Source organism: Castanea sativa, chromosome 7, assembly GCF_040712315.1.
Source record: "Castanea sativa cultivar Marrone di Chiusa Pesio chromosome 7, ASM4071231v1".
Classification (NCBI taxonomy): Eukaryota; Viridiplantae; Streptophyta; class Magnoliopsida; order Fagales; family Fagaceae; genus Castanea; species Castanea sativa.
The window spans coordinates 23,543,482-23,561,625 of NC_134019.1; the positions used below are offsets into that span (position 1 = coordinate 23,543,482).

At 33.4% G+C, this 18,144-nt stretch overlaps 1 protein-coding gene and 1 pseudogene across 1 annotated transcript; both read left to right on the top strand.

Annotated features, from left to right (window-relative positions):
* Positions 1 to 3,630: 3,630 nt before the first annotated feature.
* On the top strand, positions 3,631 to 8,500 carry LOC142643294 (squalene monooxygenase SE1-like). Its single transcript, XM_075817847.1, has 8 exons — positions 3,631 to 4,028; positions 5,404 to 5,515; positions 5,668 to 5,842; positions 6,247 to 6,415; positions 6,632 to 6,850; positions 7,258 to 7,533; positions 7,714 to 7,992; positions 8,146 to 8,500. Exons 1-8 carry the CDS (start codon positions 3,795 to 3,797, stop codon positions 8,248 to 8,250), a joined length of 1,569 nt encoding a protein of 522 aa, XP_075673962.1. The 5' UTR covers positions 3,631 to 3,794; the 3' UTR covers positions 8,251 to 8,500.
* A 4,327-nt stretch (positions 8,501 to 12,827) lies between these two features.
* Positions 12,828 to 17,601, top strand: LOC142644181 (squalene monooxygenase SE2-like; annotated as a pseudogene).
* The last annotated feature ends 543 nt before the right edge of the window (positions 17,602 to 18,144 follow it).

The following is an 18,144-nucleotide window of genomic DNA, read 5'->3' on the forward strand; positions in this document are numbered from 1 at the left end:
TTGCCTAGAGATTTGTAACTCAACGCTATTAACTTGCTATTTCATCTTCTCAACAAAAAAAAAAAAGACTTGTTTATTTCATGTGGATAACATGTATAGTTCCACATTTCCTACTTATTGTAACCAACGATAGAGAACCTCTATTGATGTTAGCGCTAGCTCTAAATTGGCAAGAAATGCTAGTCGGTGATGAGGAAATTCCAGCTAAGGTAAAGCTAGCTATTAAAAGAGAACAAATCTAGTATGGTCATGAAAACCATATGACTACGATTCATGTGAAACATGACTTAGATTGGGTCCAACATTTAGTTACATTGGACTCATTTAGATGATGACACGTATTCAACAGTGGACACATGATATCATCTGGATGGGTTTAGTACAACTACACACTAAACCCAATCCTTATCTTATAAAACATGTGTCAAATGTGGGGAATGGCTTGTGTCCAGTGGCAATTGCCACTATACGTTAGGATACGAACACGTGTCCAAAGTGGCAACTGCCACTAGACACAAGCCGCACCCTAAAATGTGTGCTCAAGTCTAGCTCCTAATGTAATCAATACAACTTAGTTTTGTGTATGGTGGCATTAGAGGTGTCGGGCTCCTTTGTACTTTTTAGTTTTGTAATAAACAATCATATTTGATGCATAGGGGTTGGGGTGGCCCTTGCACGACCATAAAAACCAAAAATGAGAGAGGCACTAGCATGCTCATTAATAGAGAGACACACAAACCCAAGATCAAAGTCTTGTTAAACCAAATCCCTTGTCACTAAGCCACCTGCTGCATTAGCTACCAACTTATATTTCATTCAATATCTATAATGGATCCAAACTATTTGACTTTAAAAAAATGGGGAAAGAAAAAAGGGTCAGGCTTAGGTCCAGTATCCAGTAGTACTGAACCCATTAAGATGATAACACGTGTCTACTTTTGGACACATGTCACCTTTTGACCAAATCCAATACACTAAATGCACTAGATCTAAATACATGTTACTATCTAACCGAGTTTAGTGCATTAGATACGTTGAACCTAAACCAAGTCCAAAAAAAAAATAGTAATAAACTAAGAGTTTTGGCTACAACGTCAATGATGTAACGGTTGGAACAATAATAAACCAAAGCCAGCCTTAAGTATAAAACCAAGTTTCTCATATATTGTTGTAAGAGTGTAACTAAAACCTACTTTTAAGGCCGACCTTTAAGTCAAATTAAATGCATGACAGGAAAACATACGTGTTCCTATTACCACCAATGGTAGGTTATCACCATTCTTATTAGGACTAAGACGTTTTAATAGAAACTTTCTATCCGACTTTAATGTTTCATTTAATGTAATCTACTAATTATATTTATACCATACCCCACTAGTTATACCATACCCTGTACGTCTATTTTCTTTTTCTTTTTTTAAATTTGAAACTTAGCTTATTTTATAAGAAAGAAAAATGATATGTAATTAGTTGTGATTGATAAAATATAAAGTGAAACACTCTAAAGTAAGAAATGAGATCTTTATTTTTGCTCTAAATTGGAAGTTTATATATATTATCCCCTTATTGCTGACCCAATTTGTGCAAAAGTTTTCTTTTCAGTACAAATGTATGCCTAGTCTGTACAATCTTTTACAATTGTAAACGAATACAAAAGATTTGGTAAAATTTTGGGAATCACAAACTTTTGGTAAAATTTTGAGATAAAACACAAACTTTATAATATATGGGGATAAATTTTATATTCCCAAACTTTATAATATATGGAGATAAAACACAAACTTTTGGTAAAATTTTGAGACTAAAATAATATTTTACCTTATAATATATGGTGATTCCCAAATGTAATTGATGACGAGCATAAGAAATATTTTACATGAACCATAAAAATATATTTTATTAAAATGAACTAATAATTTCTACATGCGTGGCACGGAACATCAGCCAGTGGAAAAAAAATGGAGGTAGTTCGAGAAAAATAGAAAACTCAAAGAGCTTTTTTTTTTTTTTTTTTTATCAATAGAACCTAAAAGTCAATAAATCAAGTTTGAAGTCATTGACAAAAGAAAAATAACTATAGTTTCTAATGAAGGAGAGGAAATTGGCAAAACATTGCTCTTGAGAGCTGACTTGACCAGCCTCTTCTTTGGCAAACTTCATATATTTAGTTTATTACAAACGGGTGTGGACTGATTCTATAAAGTGTCTACTAGCTATGTATCAATTGTGGAATAAGTGTCTACAAACGGGTGATCACCCCCTGTTTGGTTCCCATTGTTTTCAGAAACCTAGATTTTTTTTTTTTTAACCTTACTAAAACAATTTCATAGTCATCGGCCATCATCCAATCCTCCCATATTACCAAACTCTCTTTGACCAATCCATTATTTCTTGGAAATCCATTTCCAGTGCAACTCTTTTGACTTAGGACTATTTCACACTGAACAACATGTCTCTTATTTTATGATCAGAATAGGCCCCAATATCATATATTCATGGTAACTAATTGATTGGACTAAAAAATTTAGACCAAAATATTTTTTTGGTTTTTAAATTTTGTCAAAAGTTTGTTTTCATCCTTAAACTTTAAAAAGTTCGTTATTCGTCCTTCAACTGTTGAAAATTTTGTTTTTTGTCCTTAAAATATTGAAAATGTTTCTCTTTTTGTCCATCAACTTTAAACAATATCTTTTTTTTATTGCTAAATTATTGAAAAAAAATTTCCTCCATATAAAATCTTTAAAGTATTTTAAAAAAAAAAACTCATAAAAATTTAAAGATGAAAAAAGATTTTTTTTTTTTTTTTTTTAAGTTTAGAGACAAAAAAAAAAAAAAAAACTTTTAATAAAATTTAAAGAAAAAAATATTATTTTAGGCAAAATTTTAATACTATACCTGAAGCACCATCTTTTGTTACTGTGAATCAATGTCAGGTGTAAAGATCTACGACTAGAAAGGGTAACAATAGGCTTCTCAAAAATAAAAAATAAAAAATAAAAGCTTCTCAAAAATATATATTATAGAGTGTATTTAGATACCGCTTATTTTATTGAAACTGAAAATTTATTGTTGAAAATATTGTAGATAAATGTAAAAGTTAGTTGAAATAGTGCAGTGGAACCCATAAATAGTATCAAAAAGTACAATGAGACTCATAAATATTAGTAAAAATAAACTAAATAATAAAATATTTTTAATTTTTAATCGGTTCCAAACGTACATTATATTTCTTAAAATTCAATAATATTTTTATTTTAACCTTTTACGTTTAGAAGTTTCATCCCTTAAGTTTTCATTTTATCCCTTTTTACTCGTACTATCAAAAACACTTATGTTATTATACCTAACTTTCTTTTTTCTTTTTCTCAAATTTTTTTTTTCTTTTTTCCTTTTTTTTTTTGTGTGGCTAGTTTTGAAGAGAAAGTTAAAATAACAGTACTAATCAATGAGTACTAAATTGTCAAAAGAATCCCCAATAGGCCAACAAAAGCCATTATTGACTAATTATCAACCAAAAAAAAAAATAGCCATTATTGACTTACAAAGCTTGCCTTACTAAACGTTTTTTTTGGTAGAATGCCTTGCCTTACCTACCTTCTATATAATAGCGTTCCATTTTACTTGCAAAACAGAACTCACACGTAAAAAAGAGAAAGTTAGAAGTACAAAACCTGTGAGGCTAAGAGAGCGCTTGCACCACAAGACTGTAGAAAGTTTCATTGTCATCTATTCTTTTTGTTCTTCTTCCTATTCTTCTTCTTCTTCTTCATCCAATCAGTCACCAATCTTTGAAGATGATCTACGAGTATATACTCGGTGGAGTAGTTTTGGCTACTATGTTGGGTTTTGTTTTGTTGTACGGTGTCAAAGCAAAGAAGACCACAAGAGCTTCAATGGAGATAACAAGAAATGGGTTTGTAAAGATGTTAAATAACAGTACTTGTCAGTCTGAGATTACTAGAAGCACCGACGTGGTAATAGTTGGTGCTGGAGTTGCCGGTGCAGCTCTTGCTTATACTCTTGGGAAGGTGATTCTTTATTTTTAATTTCTCAACATACTAGCCTTTTCTTTTCTTTTTCTTCTTTTTTCGTCAAAAGAAGAGAAACCCACAACTCCTTTTGAAAGTTCTTGACTTGAATCTAGGATGCCACAATTTTTTTTTTAGTTGAGTCCATAGTGATCTGAATCCAAACGTTTCTCTTGAAAATATTAAAAGGTGTAAGATGAACTACAAGACTTTTACAATACTTTTTTTTTTTTTGAACTTTTATACTGTTGTTCATACGACACCAATAAATTTCTTTTTTGCATAAGCGGAATTTGATATGATGTCTTTTATTTGGTGATAATACTAGCTGAGATAAGGAGAGATTTTTTTATTAGAATATGATGACAGTTTCTTTTGGACTATAAGCTGCGTGCTTTTTTCATTGGCTAGTGGATATGATTATGATTTTTTACAACTTAGGTAGATTTTTCTTTTTCTTTTTATCTTGTTGAGAATTTGGAGGTGTGTGAGAACTGAGAAGTATTCTAGTTTGGGTTCTTTTTGGTTGCAGAGGAATTTTGGTAAAAGGAAGGAAAAAGTAAATCATTTTTTCCTATTTGATTTTGTGGAAACAGTCAGCTTTAGATCAATTCATTTTTTTGGTTTCTAAATCAATTCATAATAGTACAATACGTAGTCAATACCTTAAAAGTCAATTTAAAATTTTTTTAAAAATAAAATTAAAAGTTCTCTTATTTTTCATAATGACAGAGCAGTCCGTTGACTTCTTGTTGTGAATTTTTTCTTTGTTTTGATTCTGTTTTGCAATGAATTCACATGTGCAATTATAAAGTTTCACGTTGAGAAACTTATTAAAAAAATGAGAGAGGTTGGTTGATTTATAAATCTATCAAAAATCTGTATCACTTTTCTTGACTTAGTTGGTAGGATAGTGAAAGGCTCTCATTAAATAAAGCTGAAATAAAATTTGAAGTTTTGGCTAAAAGCCTAAAACCAATAGGCCTTTTGAATGCTTTATACCATTTTTTAAAAATAATTTTTATAATAAGATGCTATTCTGAATTGGCCCCATTGAGGATTACTCGATGCTGATGAATTACTGCTTGCAGTGCAGTCCGAAATCCAATTTGTCGAGTCAAAAATTTTATAAGCAGAGGAATCAGATTTTAAATTTCACTTCGGAGGCATTACTATTATAAATTGTGTAATTGTTAATCATGTTCAAAATAACTTGGGATGATTATAGAGTGAAATAGAAGACGAACTATTTGGTAAGGCGGGTTTCTAATTTGTGGAGAAATTTATTAATTTGATGAAAATAGAATATGCCTCTGTGCCTTTTTGTTTTCTTAGTGTGATTTGATCAAACTTTGTGTTCTGCTACATATTGTAGGAAGGACTTCAAGTGCATGTAATTGAAAGAGACTTGAGTGAACCTGACAGAATTGTTGGTGAGCTGCTACAACCAGGCGGCTATTTGAAATTGATTGAGTTGGGTCTTGAAGGTAAGCAAGCTATCTTGCAATTTGTATGATAGCAAAAGTTTGCTATAGTTTATGTTTGTATCAAATTAATTTGATATTAATTTAGTAGAACTCTCCTTACTTGTCTTGCAATAGCCTTCCATTCTAATTGGAAAGGAGTTTTTTGGCTGCAGATTGTGTCGATGAAATTGATGCTCAGAAAGTATTTGGATATGCTCTTTACAAGGATGGGAAAAATGCAAAACTTTCCTATCCATTGGAAAAGTTCAGTGCAGATGTTGCTGGGAGAAGCTTTCACAATGGCCGTTTCATACAAAGATTGAGGGGAAAGGCTGCATCTCTGCCAAAGTATCTTCATTTCACTTTGAACTCATCTATGCAGGAGTCAACTTAGTTTCCTATTTCTAAACATTGGTTATTACGATAAAGACTTGATACATATGCAATCTTAAACTGTACATTTTTTTTTTTTTTGGTGAAATTTGTTGTGTCTATAGGATTGTTGTTTGCAAATTTGTACCAAAGTCTGAATTTTAACATTATCCTCTGACTCATGTTTTGGTTCATGAATTCTTTAAAGTATACTGCCTTACATGTCAATTCTTTACTTTTAGAGTAACTATGAAAACTTTAGGTGCTTGCAATGTTGTTTGTATGACCGATCAATCCCCTGCCTCATTATGATACAATATAATTATTTCAATAGTTCTTATTTTCAACGGTTACAATCTCTCTTTCTTAACTTAATGCAGTGTCAGATTGGAACAAGGAACGGTAACAGGTTTAGTTGAAGAAAAGGGAACTATCAAAGGGGTGCACTACAAAACCAAGACTAGTCAAGAGTTGACTGCATATGCTCCCCTCACAATTGTATGTGATGGTTGCTTTTCAAATTTGCGACGCTCCCTATGCGACCCTAAGGTAATTTTTTGTTCTTATAAAATAACAAGAGAATTTGTTTAAATCTATCAAGATTTCAAATTAGACACTATTGATTAAAATAGGAATTTGTGCATTTTTCAATCTACAATAAAGTTACATTCAATCTGTCGCCAAAGCCTGGGGTGTAGATTGCTAGTAACTCAGTATTAGGACATTCTAATTTTACTTAACATTGCTCCACTATCAACTCTGCAGGTTGATAACCCCTCCTGTTTTGTTGGTTTAATCCTTGAAAACTGCAATCTTCCACATGCAAATCATGGACATGTTATTCTCGGAGATCCTTCACCTATCTTGTTCTATCCTATCAGTAGCACTGAGATTCGATGTTTGGTTGATGTTCCAGGCCAAAAAGTGCCGTCCATTTCTAATGGCGAAATGGCCCAGTATTTGAAATCCGTGGTGGCTCCCCAGGTATCCATAATCTTCTTGGCATGATTTCTGTACATTTATCCAGGAACCACAAGACTCAAAAAAAGTTTTCTTTGCTAATTGGGAACTGTTTATGTTTGTCTTGCTTTTTACTAATATGATTTCAATCAAGTATATGCTTTTTTCTATGCACTTATTGAGACTAAATCAATCTGGTTTTGAAATTCCAATCCTTTTTCAAGGGTACTTTTTCTGATCTTTAGTGATGGACTAAATATACAGTCTCATGCATTTAAATTCTTATGATTTAAAAGAAAGAAAAAAATTATTTTTTCATTCAGCTATTGGTTACTCACTCTGACTTGGAAATTTCATCTTTAATAGTTGTTGTGATATCTAATTCCTACTTGACTGATTTTTCTCACTAATCAATGAAATTTGTGTTTCAGGTTCCCCCTGAGCTGTACAATGCCTTCATAGCTGCAGTCGATAAGGGAAACATAAAATCAATGCCAAATAGAAGCATGCCTGCCACTCCCCATCCTACTCCTGGTGCACTTTTAATGGGGGATGCATTCAACATGAGGCACCCTCTAACCGGAGGAGGAATGACTGTGGCTCTATCAGATATTGTTATACTAAGGGATCTTCTTAGACCTCTGCAAAATCTGTATGATGCATCTGGCCTTTGTGAATATCTTGAATCCTTCTACACCTTACGCAAGGTAAACTGCATTATATGTTTGCTATCTGATTCCTTTGGTTTACATGAAGTACAAATGCCTATTGGTTTTGTACCATTTTTACGCATATAAAACACGAACACCTTCATGACAGATATTGGAAATTGTAGGTGAATTATCAAATTAATTACTAGATTGCACTTTTTTTTCACCTTTTTGCAGCCAGTGGCATCTACCATAAATACATTGGCAGGTGCCCTCTACAAAGTGTTTTGCGCGTCACCTGATCCAGCAAGGAAGGAAATGCGCCAAGCATGTTTTGACTATCTGAGTCTTGGAGGTGTTTGCTCAACTGGACCTGTGTCACTACTCTCCGGTCTAAACCCTCGCCCATTGAATTTGGTTTTCCATTTCTTCGCTGTGGCTGTCTTTGGTGTAGGCCGTTTGTTACTTCCATATCCTTCACCACAACGCATTTGGATTGGAGCTAGATTGATTTATGTATGTATTTCCATTTACCACTTTGTTTTCAATCAGAGTCCATTCCATATGTCTTTCAGCTTATATTGTTCATATTGATTTCTTCCTACTACTTTTGATAAGTAGATGCATATTAAAATTTCTAACCTGTATCACATTCTTTTCATTATCCAGGGTGCATCAGGTATCATTTTCCCCATAATCAAGGCCGAAGGAGTTAGACAGATGTTTTTCCCTGTAACCGTGCCGGCCTATTACAGAGCTCCTCCTATTCATTAGCATGTTTAAAAGAAAAGTTTTCTAAATATAAGGACATGTAATAGCATGTGGATTTCATTCCTGTAAGGGAAATTAATTTGTAAATTAGAAATCCTCCCTTTGAAAGAAATAAAGTGAGGTCTAGGCAACAGTTAGCAGAATGAAAGTGTGCAATATGTGTACTAATCAGAATCTGCTTTATTTGGGAAAAAGATCTCCCACAAACTTGTACTTGGCAATTTATGTTGAAATGAAGCAACATTACAAATAAGTTTTAGGGTCCAATTAGATTACAAGCTTAATTCCAGACTTTTGCAATCCAATCCTAACTACCCCACCTGCTAGTGCTTCACTAGATTTTGAAAAATACTAAAACTTAATCTTGCAAGTTTCAGCTTTGAACAAGTAACCCTATTGTTTTACCTTTCGCATTGCGTGATTGCTTTCCCTTGCACGAAAAATGCACAAAGCTTGACTTCTAGTGCTTTAACTAATACAGCTATCTTTGTATGTACTAATTTCTTTCTTTCTTCTAGTCACACATTTTACACGAGGGTAGTAAATGAACCAAGTTTTTCTTGAACAACTTAGGCTTGCTTTACTCAATAAAAAACTGATTCGTACTTGTTTATTTATAAATAAATCAAACTTGAGTCTTAGTTTTAAGTTTGTTTGATAAACAAGCCAAACTCAAACAAACAAACAAACAAACAAACAAAAAAACTCTTCATAAACACGCTTGTGAACAATTGGATTATTGGACTAAATACAAAACTTGTCAAGCTTCAGTTTGTTTATTGACTCGATAATAAACTTTATATGGGCTTGCTAAATAAACTTATTTCTTACTAAGCCTTTAGTTAATTAGGATAAGTCCACTTGTTTAAACTTTTAAAGGACTTAGAAACCCTATGCGTCTCTCTCTATTTTTCTCGTGAGGCCAAAAAATTTCACCTAATTTGCATTAGCCTTTCTGCCCAAGGTCTGTTCGTGCAGGGTTTAATAAGCACTTCAAAAAGGGTTGTGTTGATTGATCATGCTTCATCAACATCGACCCACTAAATTAGAATTTATAATTTAAAAAATTCTCTCCATCTTTTTACTTTTTAAAGTAAACTTACATATATTACAAACTACTTTCTATGTACCTGATATATAACATCTCACTTGTAGAAGATCATTACATCAAGGTTCGACGGATATTTTCAATTTTAAAAATTTTCTCTATCTTTTTACTTTTGAAGTAAAGTTGCTTTCATAATTCATATATTACAAACTACTTTATATATACCTAATATATAAGATCTCTCTTGTAGAAGACCATTACATCAAGGTTCGAGTGATATTTTTAATTTAAAAAATTATCTTCTTCTTTTTACTTTTAAAGTAAATTTACTTACAAAAATTATAAACTATTTTGTATATACCTATATATACTTGTGGGGACCCGAGGACCCGAGGACCTAGGATGAAGACCCGAGGATCAAATGTGAAGCTTAAGGAATAAAGGAGATGGTAATTAGGATGGAAGTCAAGGGCCCGAGGATCCGAGAATGCAGAAGTGGGATTACCCAGAGAAGTACAAAGGGTAATTGGTGATGCATAATGGAGATATTGAAAATATTTGGGTTGAGGGTAGGTAACTGTGAACGCCGCATTGAATGCTCTGCACCAAGTTTTCTGGCCACATTGAATAGGGAGCACCAACTTTATCTTTTGCATTGATGTGAAGGTGACCTGAACAATACAAATCATAGCACAAGAACTTCTTTCCATTACTGACTACAAGCAAATGTACAAGTGTCAGCAAATGAAGCTAGTTAGGTGAGAGATGAAGGGTTGAGATAGCAAAGGCAATGAGTATAAATAGGGAGGAAGGAGACTAGAAAGGGGGACTTTTTGAAGGAAAAAGGGAAGAGTGGAGACAAGTGAATGTAGCCAATCCTTTTGAGAAAAAGTAAGAGGACACGTATTGGGGGTCTAAGTGAAATCATCAGAATGCCATTATCTTTGTTGTTTTATTCCCTCTCTACAAATTCATTGTTTTGGGCCTTGAATTATTGGACTTCCCTTGGGCTATTGGGCTTGTGCATAATTTTTGGTCCCTACAATACTAATACAACATCATCTCTCTTGTAGAAGACCATTACATCAAGGTTTGAGGGATACCCCATTAATCCTAGTACCTATTGTAGTGCTTAGGCACAGGAGTTCAAACCGCACCAACCCCTTATCCAATTAACCTATTTTGTTAATCAAAAAAATCATCACATCAAGCTTTTTCATGGCACTATATAACATATAACATCAACCTAATATAAAGGAGGTTATGTATATTTAAGGATAGGCAAGTTAGATTAAAGGGTAGTTTGGATTAAGGGGAAGGAGAGTGAGTAAAGTAGAGTTGGTCGATTTTCGACTAACTTTACTCTATTGCCCCTCAACTGATCATTAAAAAACACATATTCTATTATGTACAAGGGCGGAGTTAGGATAGCAATTGCCCCTAGCCCACTCCAAAAGAAAATTATTTAAATAATAACATAACTACACCTTTGTTTGTTTGTTTGTTTGTTTTTTTTTTTTTTTTTTGAATTTCTTGTTGATGTGGACACATAGTTAAGAACAAGGTTGTCAAAATCGGGATCCTACGTAGGATCGTAGGAGGTAGGTGAGATTGTGGATCGTAGGATTGGATCGTAAATCGTAAGATCCTATATTATTTGAGAAAAAAACAAAAAAAATAAACATTTGTATGTTAAATAATCACATAAATTATACATTCATTAATATAATTACCATACATCACTATATTCATTTATAAGCATCATTTAAAGAGGTCAAAAATCTCAAAACATGACACTCTATTGGAATATTTTTTATTTGGATCCAACTGGCACACTCTCTACATTAGAGTTGAAAATTTTGGTCTATTGAGATTTTATTTTTCATTTAAGTCCAACTGAGCAATCTATTAAGTTTAAAAACATTACAAGAAATAAAGGTCGTTTGGGATCGTCAGAATCGTGTGATCCTATTGATCCTGAACGATCGCAAAGATCCTTAAAAGATCCGAATCGTTTTGAGCAGGTGAGATCGTAAAATCGTAGGATCGTAGGATCCAGATCGGGATTTTGACAACCATGGTTAAGAAGCATAAAACAATGATAATAGCATCTATCTCTTTTTTTATTAATTTATTCTCTTTCATTAAAGTTTGTGGATAACACATTAAACTATGGTTATAATTATATAATGTAAGTAATAATTTTAACTTATTAAACATTTTATGTGTCTATATTACCCAAAAATAACAAAAATTCACATATATTTTACTCTATATTTATCTAATTACTAAAAATGATTCCATTTGTAACTTGAATTTCAACTTTGAAAATTTTGAAAAATGGATTATTCATGTGATAAAATAAAACCCAAATAAACAAACACAATATAATGAATATGTTTATGTGTGTGTGTGCTTTTTTTTTTTTCTACTTTTCTTACATTAAACTTTTAAAGTATCATTTAGTATTCAATTGCTATAAGTATGCGCATGACACGCATAATTAGGTTTGATCTTTCCTAATTAAAATTAAATATATATGTTTCTTTTTTTTATAAATTTTGTACTTTGATTTTTGTGGGGGCCCGAGGACCGAGTAGGAAAATTAAAGAACAAAGGAGATCTCAACTGGGATGAGAGCCGAGGACCCGAGGACGCGAAGATATGGTTGTATGGAGAAGTACATGACATATGGCAGAAAGGGTGAGAATATTGGGTGCGAGGGTAGGTAGCTGTGAACTCTGCATTGAATGTTCTGCACCTAGTTTCCTGGCTGCATTAAATGAGGAACACCAACTTTATCAATTGTATTGATGTGGAGGTGACCTGAACAGTGCAAGTCACAGCTAGGCCACTTCTTTCCACCACCTCCTGCAAGCAAATGTACAAGTGTCAACACAAAAAAATAGTTAGGTGGGAGATGAATGGTTGAGATGACAAAAGCAAGGAGTATAAATAGGGACGAAAGAGGCTAGAAGGAGGGGCGGAGAAAAAGAGATAAAGAATATGGATAATTGCATGTAATAAATTCCTCCTTGGGACAAAATCTGAGAACTAGTGTTGCTTACTCCTTTTTATTAGAAGTAAAATCCTCAAGACGCAACCGTCCTTTGTTATGTTGTTCCCTCTCTACAAATTCTTTGTTTTGGGCCTTGAATTAGTGGGTTCCTAATGGGCTTTTAGTTAGCTGCATGATTTTTGGTCCTTACAATTTTCTATTGTTAATATTTTTAATAAAATATATGTGATATACTGATAAATAGATTGTTTTGTCAACCTTTTCAATATAATTGAAAGACACTACCCAACATGCAAACCAAAGGCCAGCCACAAACAAAGAAATGGATGAAGTTGAAGCAGAGGAGACACCGAGACAGAAATAAACATTGCATTTTTGCAATTGCAATGACCAAAGATATGATTTGTCAGTACAATTTATGGCTCGTCACTTTTGTGCTGGGATATGTTCTGTGCGGTTTATGGAGACCATGGAAAGCTAGAGGTTTGAGAACATGGAAAGCTAGCCCAGCAAATGCACGGTGTCAGTGCAGCACAATTTCTTTTTTTAATTGTTGGAGCTGGGGTGGCAGGTTCTCCTCTTGCTTATGCTCTTGGCAAGGTGAACATTCTTATAACTATCACTGTTTTTTAACATCCATATATATAGATACGCCTATCAGTATCACATGGGAAATGTTTCTTGCAGACGCCACTTTTGCACAAAAATGGTAACTTGGTTTTCAAGGAAATCGTGACTGCAAGTCACGATGTGTAACAGTAGCATGAGTGTTCCGTGCGTGTAATATGCATTGTCCTATCACTTTTTCTTTCTGTTTTTTCCATGGACAAGAGAGAAGTTGTTCATTGACTTAGTATAGTTTCATGCATGCCTTGTTCCTTCCCTGTATTGGTTCAGCTCCTTGCTAGTCGTACAATAATAACAAAACAGTTTCCAGCATGAATTTTAAAATTAAAAAAAAAAAAAAAAAAAAAATTAAACATGAAAAGCTATAGAAGGTACGTTGGGAAATATCAATAATTTTTTTTCCCTACAACAATGAATTTCATGCATTCTACAATATTTTTGAGCAAGTATTTCATGAAATAGTTAAACATGAAGGGCAAATAACGAAAATGTATGGCAAGCCATTATAAAAACGGAATTAAACATGAAGAAAATTTTAAAACGTAAAAAGTCAAAATGATAACCACCACAAACTTAAGAGCCAAAAGTACACTTTAGTCTTTTTTATATAAATAGGACCAACAATACTAAGAAATAGGATTCTCAAAATTTCAAATCTTCTCCAAAATTTTAAATGAAGATGATTGTTTTCCTAATATGGGATGGAAGAGTAAATTTTTGAAAAGGTTTTGTTAACGAGCATTATTGTTTCTAAGTTTGATTTCCTGTTCATTCATTTTAGGATGGTCGCCAAGTTCAAGTGATCGAAAGAGACTTGACAATGCCTAACAGAATAGTTGGTGAACTTCTACAGCCTGGGGGCTATCTGAAATTACTTGAGTTGGGTCTTGAGGGTAAGCAAGAAAACCCCACAACTTTAATTTACGCCATTGTAAAATATTCCTTGCTCTCTTCTATTGAAATGTTATCTTTTTTGCAAACTATATCATGCGTCAATATGTGTGGTACATGGATTTGGGACTGCAGATTCTGTAACGGAAATAGATGCTCAACAAGCTCTCGGATATGTTGTTTACAAGGATGGGAAACACGCTAGAGCATCTTATCCCTTAAAAGATTTTCATTCAGATGTGGCTGGGAAAAGCTTTCACCATGGGCGTTTCATTCAGAGGATGCGAAAGAAAGCTGCTTCTCTTCCTAAGTGTCTTCCTTTCCTATCAAAGAATGAACTTTGCTTTAGTTAAAATATAAGGATTTCATTCACAGCTTGAAGTAACTTAAAAGATTTGTTTGGTTGGAGGGCTGGAAAAGTAGGATGATAGAAAATGGAAAGGATGTAAAAAAGTTAGATGATAGATAAAATTTAGTTTTTTCTCTTATGTATTTCGTTGGAAGGATGAAAAAGTAAATAGATGGAAAACTATGAAAAATAAAATTGATATAAATTTACAATATGTCTCTATTAAATAAAAGAGAAGACAACACAATTTTTATACACTTATTTATTTTATATATATATGGACACTTCACTTTTTTCAAGTTATTATTTTACAAGGCAGAAGTCGGATCCAAAACTGGTGAAAAAAAGAACTAGAAGGTAACTATGGAAGAAATTGATAAAAACAAAGGATAGAAGAAGACAAAAAGTGAGATGAGCACCCAAAAAAAAAAAAAAGAGAGAGAGAAACCCAAAACAACGAAGTGAATGAACAGTGAATAGAAGAAGAAAAAATAAAAAACATGAAAAGAAAAAAGTGATGAACCAGAACAACGTGAACCAAAAAATAAGAAAATATAATTAAGTTGGTTAAAGCAAAATCAAATGCCAACGACCATTTGAGGTTTCCATATTATTAAATTGGTTGAAGCAGAATCAAATGCCAACAACCATTTGAGATTCTTATGTTTAACATTACAAAAAAAGGGGCAAAAATGTAATTGATTGGGTTGAGATATAGTCCCCAAGTTTTCTCTCCAAATTGGAGAGATAGGACTTTGGTGAACCAAGGGAAAAAACACCTAAGCCCCATCAAAATTTCCTTCCACTCCCCGTCCCAACCTTCCCAACCAAGCACCTCTCACCTGTTTTCTCTCCTTTATTTTCCATCTCCTTATTTCACCTCCAACCAATCGAAGCCTTAAGAGGTGTTTAAGGGACACTTTGACCAAAATTTACAACTTATTGTTGTCTGACAAAATTTTGGAATTGCTTGTTAGTTTTAGTCCAGATTTCCTGTTTAAATCATATATGATCATTTTCTGGCTGTGATATGAATACACTGTTAATCATTTATGCCATTGCCTATTGCCTATTGCCTATTGCCTATTGGGCAATTGAATTGGTGCTCAATACAATACCCCGTCATTATACCTAGAGACTATGAGTCTATTTAGCTTAAAATTATACAGCAGGCCATGTTTGTCAGTTTGAAATGATCTTCCATATTCAGTTCATGTCTGCTATTAACTCCTTTTCAATGTGAGGTTTGAACAAAGAACGGTAACATCTATGATTCAAGAAAAAAAAAACTTTCAAAGGGGTGTTGTTCAAGACTAAGACTGGTCAAGTAAGCGGAGCACATGCTTCTCTTACAATTGTATTTGATGGTTGCTTTTCAAATTTGTGAAGGTTTCTCTGCGAATCTAAGGTGAAGAGATTTGTCCCATTATGTACACAACACATATTACAATAAACAACACAACATTTTTCATAATTTTTTTCACAATGGTTCATATGGGTTGGTTTGATCGACAAATAATAAAATAAGTGCTAACTCATGTGAAAGAGATATTAAGTCAATCACATGTATAAAAATAGGCTTCTACTGTATGACAAAGAAGAAACCTCAGAAGAATGCTCAGGTGGACAGTTTGGAATTTCACTTAAATATGATAGGCATTATTATTCTTCTTGTCAGGCGTGTGTGACTGCTCATACCATTGGATGGCTTATGAAAAACTGTCAGCTTCCATATCCAAACTATGGACATATAACTTTAGCAAGTCCTTCACCATATTGTTTTAACCAATCAGCGGCACAGAGACTCGATGTTTTAATGGTGTACCAGGGCAGCATTTACCTTCCATTTCTAAGGGTGAATTGTCTCACTATATGATAATTGCGGTAGCTCCAAAGGTACTTTTAATTTGATTGACATGAATCCTTTACAATCATCTATGACAATCCTGTAGAGTCTGGAAAACAATTCAATGGAAATTTCTTATATTCTTGCAAATATTATCATTTTTTCTCTATCTAATTTAAGTTTTTAATTTCTCCAAACTTGACCCTATAGAATCATTCCACATCTTCAAAGATTATCTCATGTCAATCCTTTGATTATGTTTGGCCTATGTTAACAACTGTGTCTTACAATATACAGTGGCCAAGAGCCTTATAGCTCAATTGACATTTCTTGGTGTTTCCAACAAAGACATTCAGGGTTCAAATCCCCCTCTCCCAACTATCAAATTATCCACACACCAAAAAAATAATATAAAATAAACAAACAACGTACATACATACATACAGTGATGCATAGCATACTTCAAACACCCAGAACAATGAAAGAAAACTGTTTCAGTTCCGTTTTGCTGCCTTGTTTACCTTTATGTTTTCAGTCCCACCCCCAATTCAAAGAATCAACTGGTTCATCTAAAATACCTTCTGAAAAATTACCATACGTCTCAAAAACATAAACTAATAACTCTAACAACATGATAAATTATCACTTGTCCCAAAAATTTAAGATGATAAGAAATGGTGAATTAATCATTTAACTATTATTCTAATATTTTCTTTGGTCATTCATACTTTTGCACTAATGAAGGAATGTGTGTACGTTTAGATTCCACCTGAGCTGTATAATGCCTTCATATCAACAATCAATGAAGGAAACTTTAGAAAAATGCCAGATTTGAGCTGTCAGCCATACCTAATTATCCTACTCCGGGTGCAATTCTGATGGGGGATGCATTGAACACACAGCATCCACTTACAGGAGGAGGAATGACTGTGACTCTATAAGATGTTGTACTTCGGGATCTTCTCAGGCCTCTGAATAATCTAAATGATGCATCCGCATTGTGCGAATATCTCCAATCCTTCTACACCCTGCGCAAGGTGGCAGCTTTCCTTAATTTTCTACGTATAAATTTTGCAAATTCAATTTTCAATACACCATCCAAATGCTGGTAAAAATGTGGGATTCTCATTAAAAAGATGATAACAGGCATTTTTAGAACAATGAAAAATAAGATTAGTACATCTTGTTGTAAGCCTAGATTAGATACTAAGCTATTATAAGCCAAGACTTGCTTAGGCATTATCAACTAACTTTCATGTGACTTGGTTTTGTTTTCAGCCAATGGCAATTACAATGAATACATTGGCAGCAACCCTCCAGAGGGTGTTTTGTATTCCACCTGATAATGAAGTAAAGAAGGAAGTAAGACAAGCAATTTTCAACTATTTTAGCCTCGGCAGTAATTTTGCTAGTGCACTAGTGGCTTTTCTCGCAGGCCTAAACCCACAACCATTAAGCCTAGCTTTTCTTTTCTTTTATGTAGCTATAGCACTGGTTGCTTGCTGCTTCCGTTCCCTACACCTAAAAGCATATGCTTGATTGCTAAATTGATTTGGGTACAGGTGTATACATGATTTTCCTCCTGCCATTTCTGTCATTTTTTGTTAATAAATAATATAAATTTTCTTATATATTTATCTTTATCATTCCAGGGTGCACCATTTATCTTTCTTACTACTACTAGCATCAATGCCAATGGAAATAGACAAATGTCTTTCCTTACAAAGAAAGTCATTCTATTAAAAAAATTACTAGGATTAATGAAGCGTGAAAAACATTAATGCAGTCGCAACTTTATAGTTGTCCAAGAGAAGCTTTGCTAGCACTAATCAATAAAGTAATTGTTGAACCTTCAGCTGTGGATATAGTAAAATACAAGTTGTGGGCCTAATACTCCACTCTCTAAGTTTGTATGAATTCCTTCTATAAGAACTATCAGTAAATTTTCTTGTTTTGTAATTATTTCTCCTAGGATTCAAACTATATATTTATTTGCAAACGAAAATTCTATATCTGGCTGTTCAGATACAATCTTCACTAGCAAGTGCATGGAAGTGTCATTGTATAACTTCAAGGTAGGATAGTATGGTGTCACCATGCAAGCATTTTGTGATACA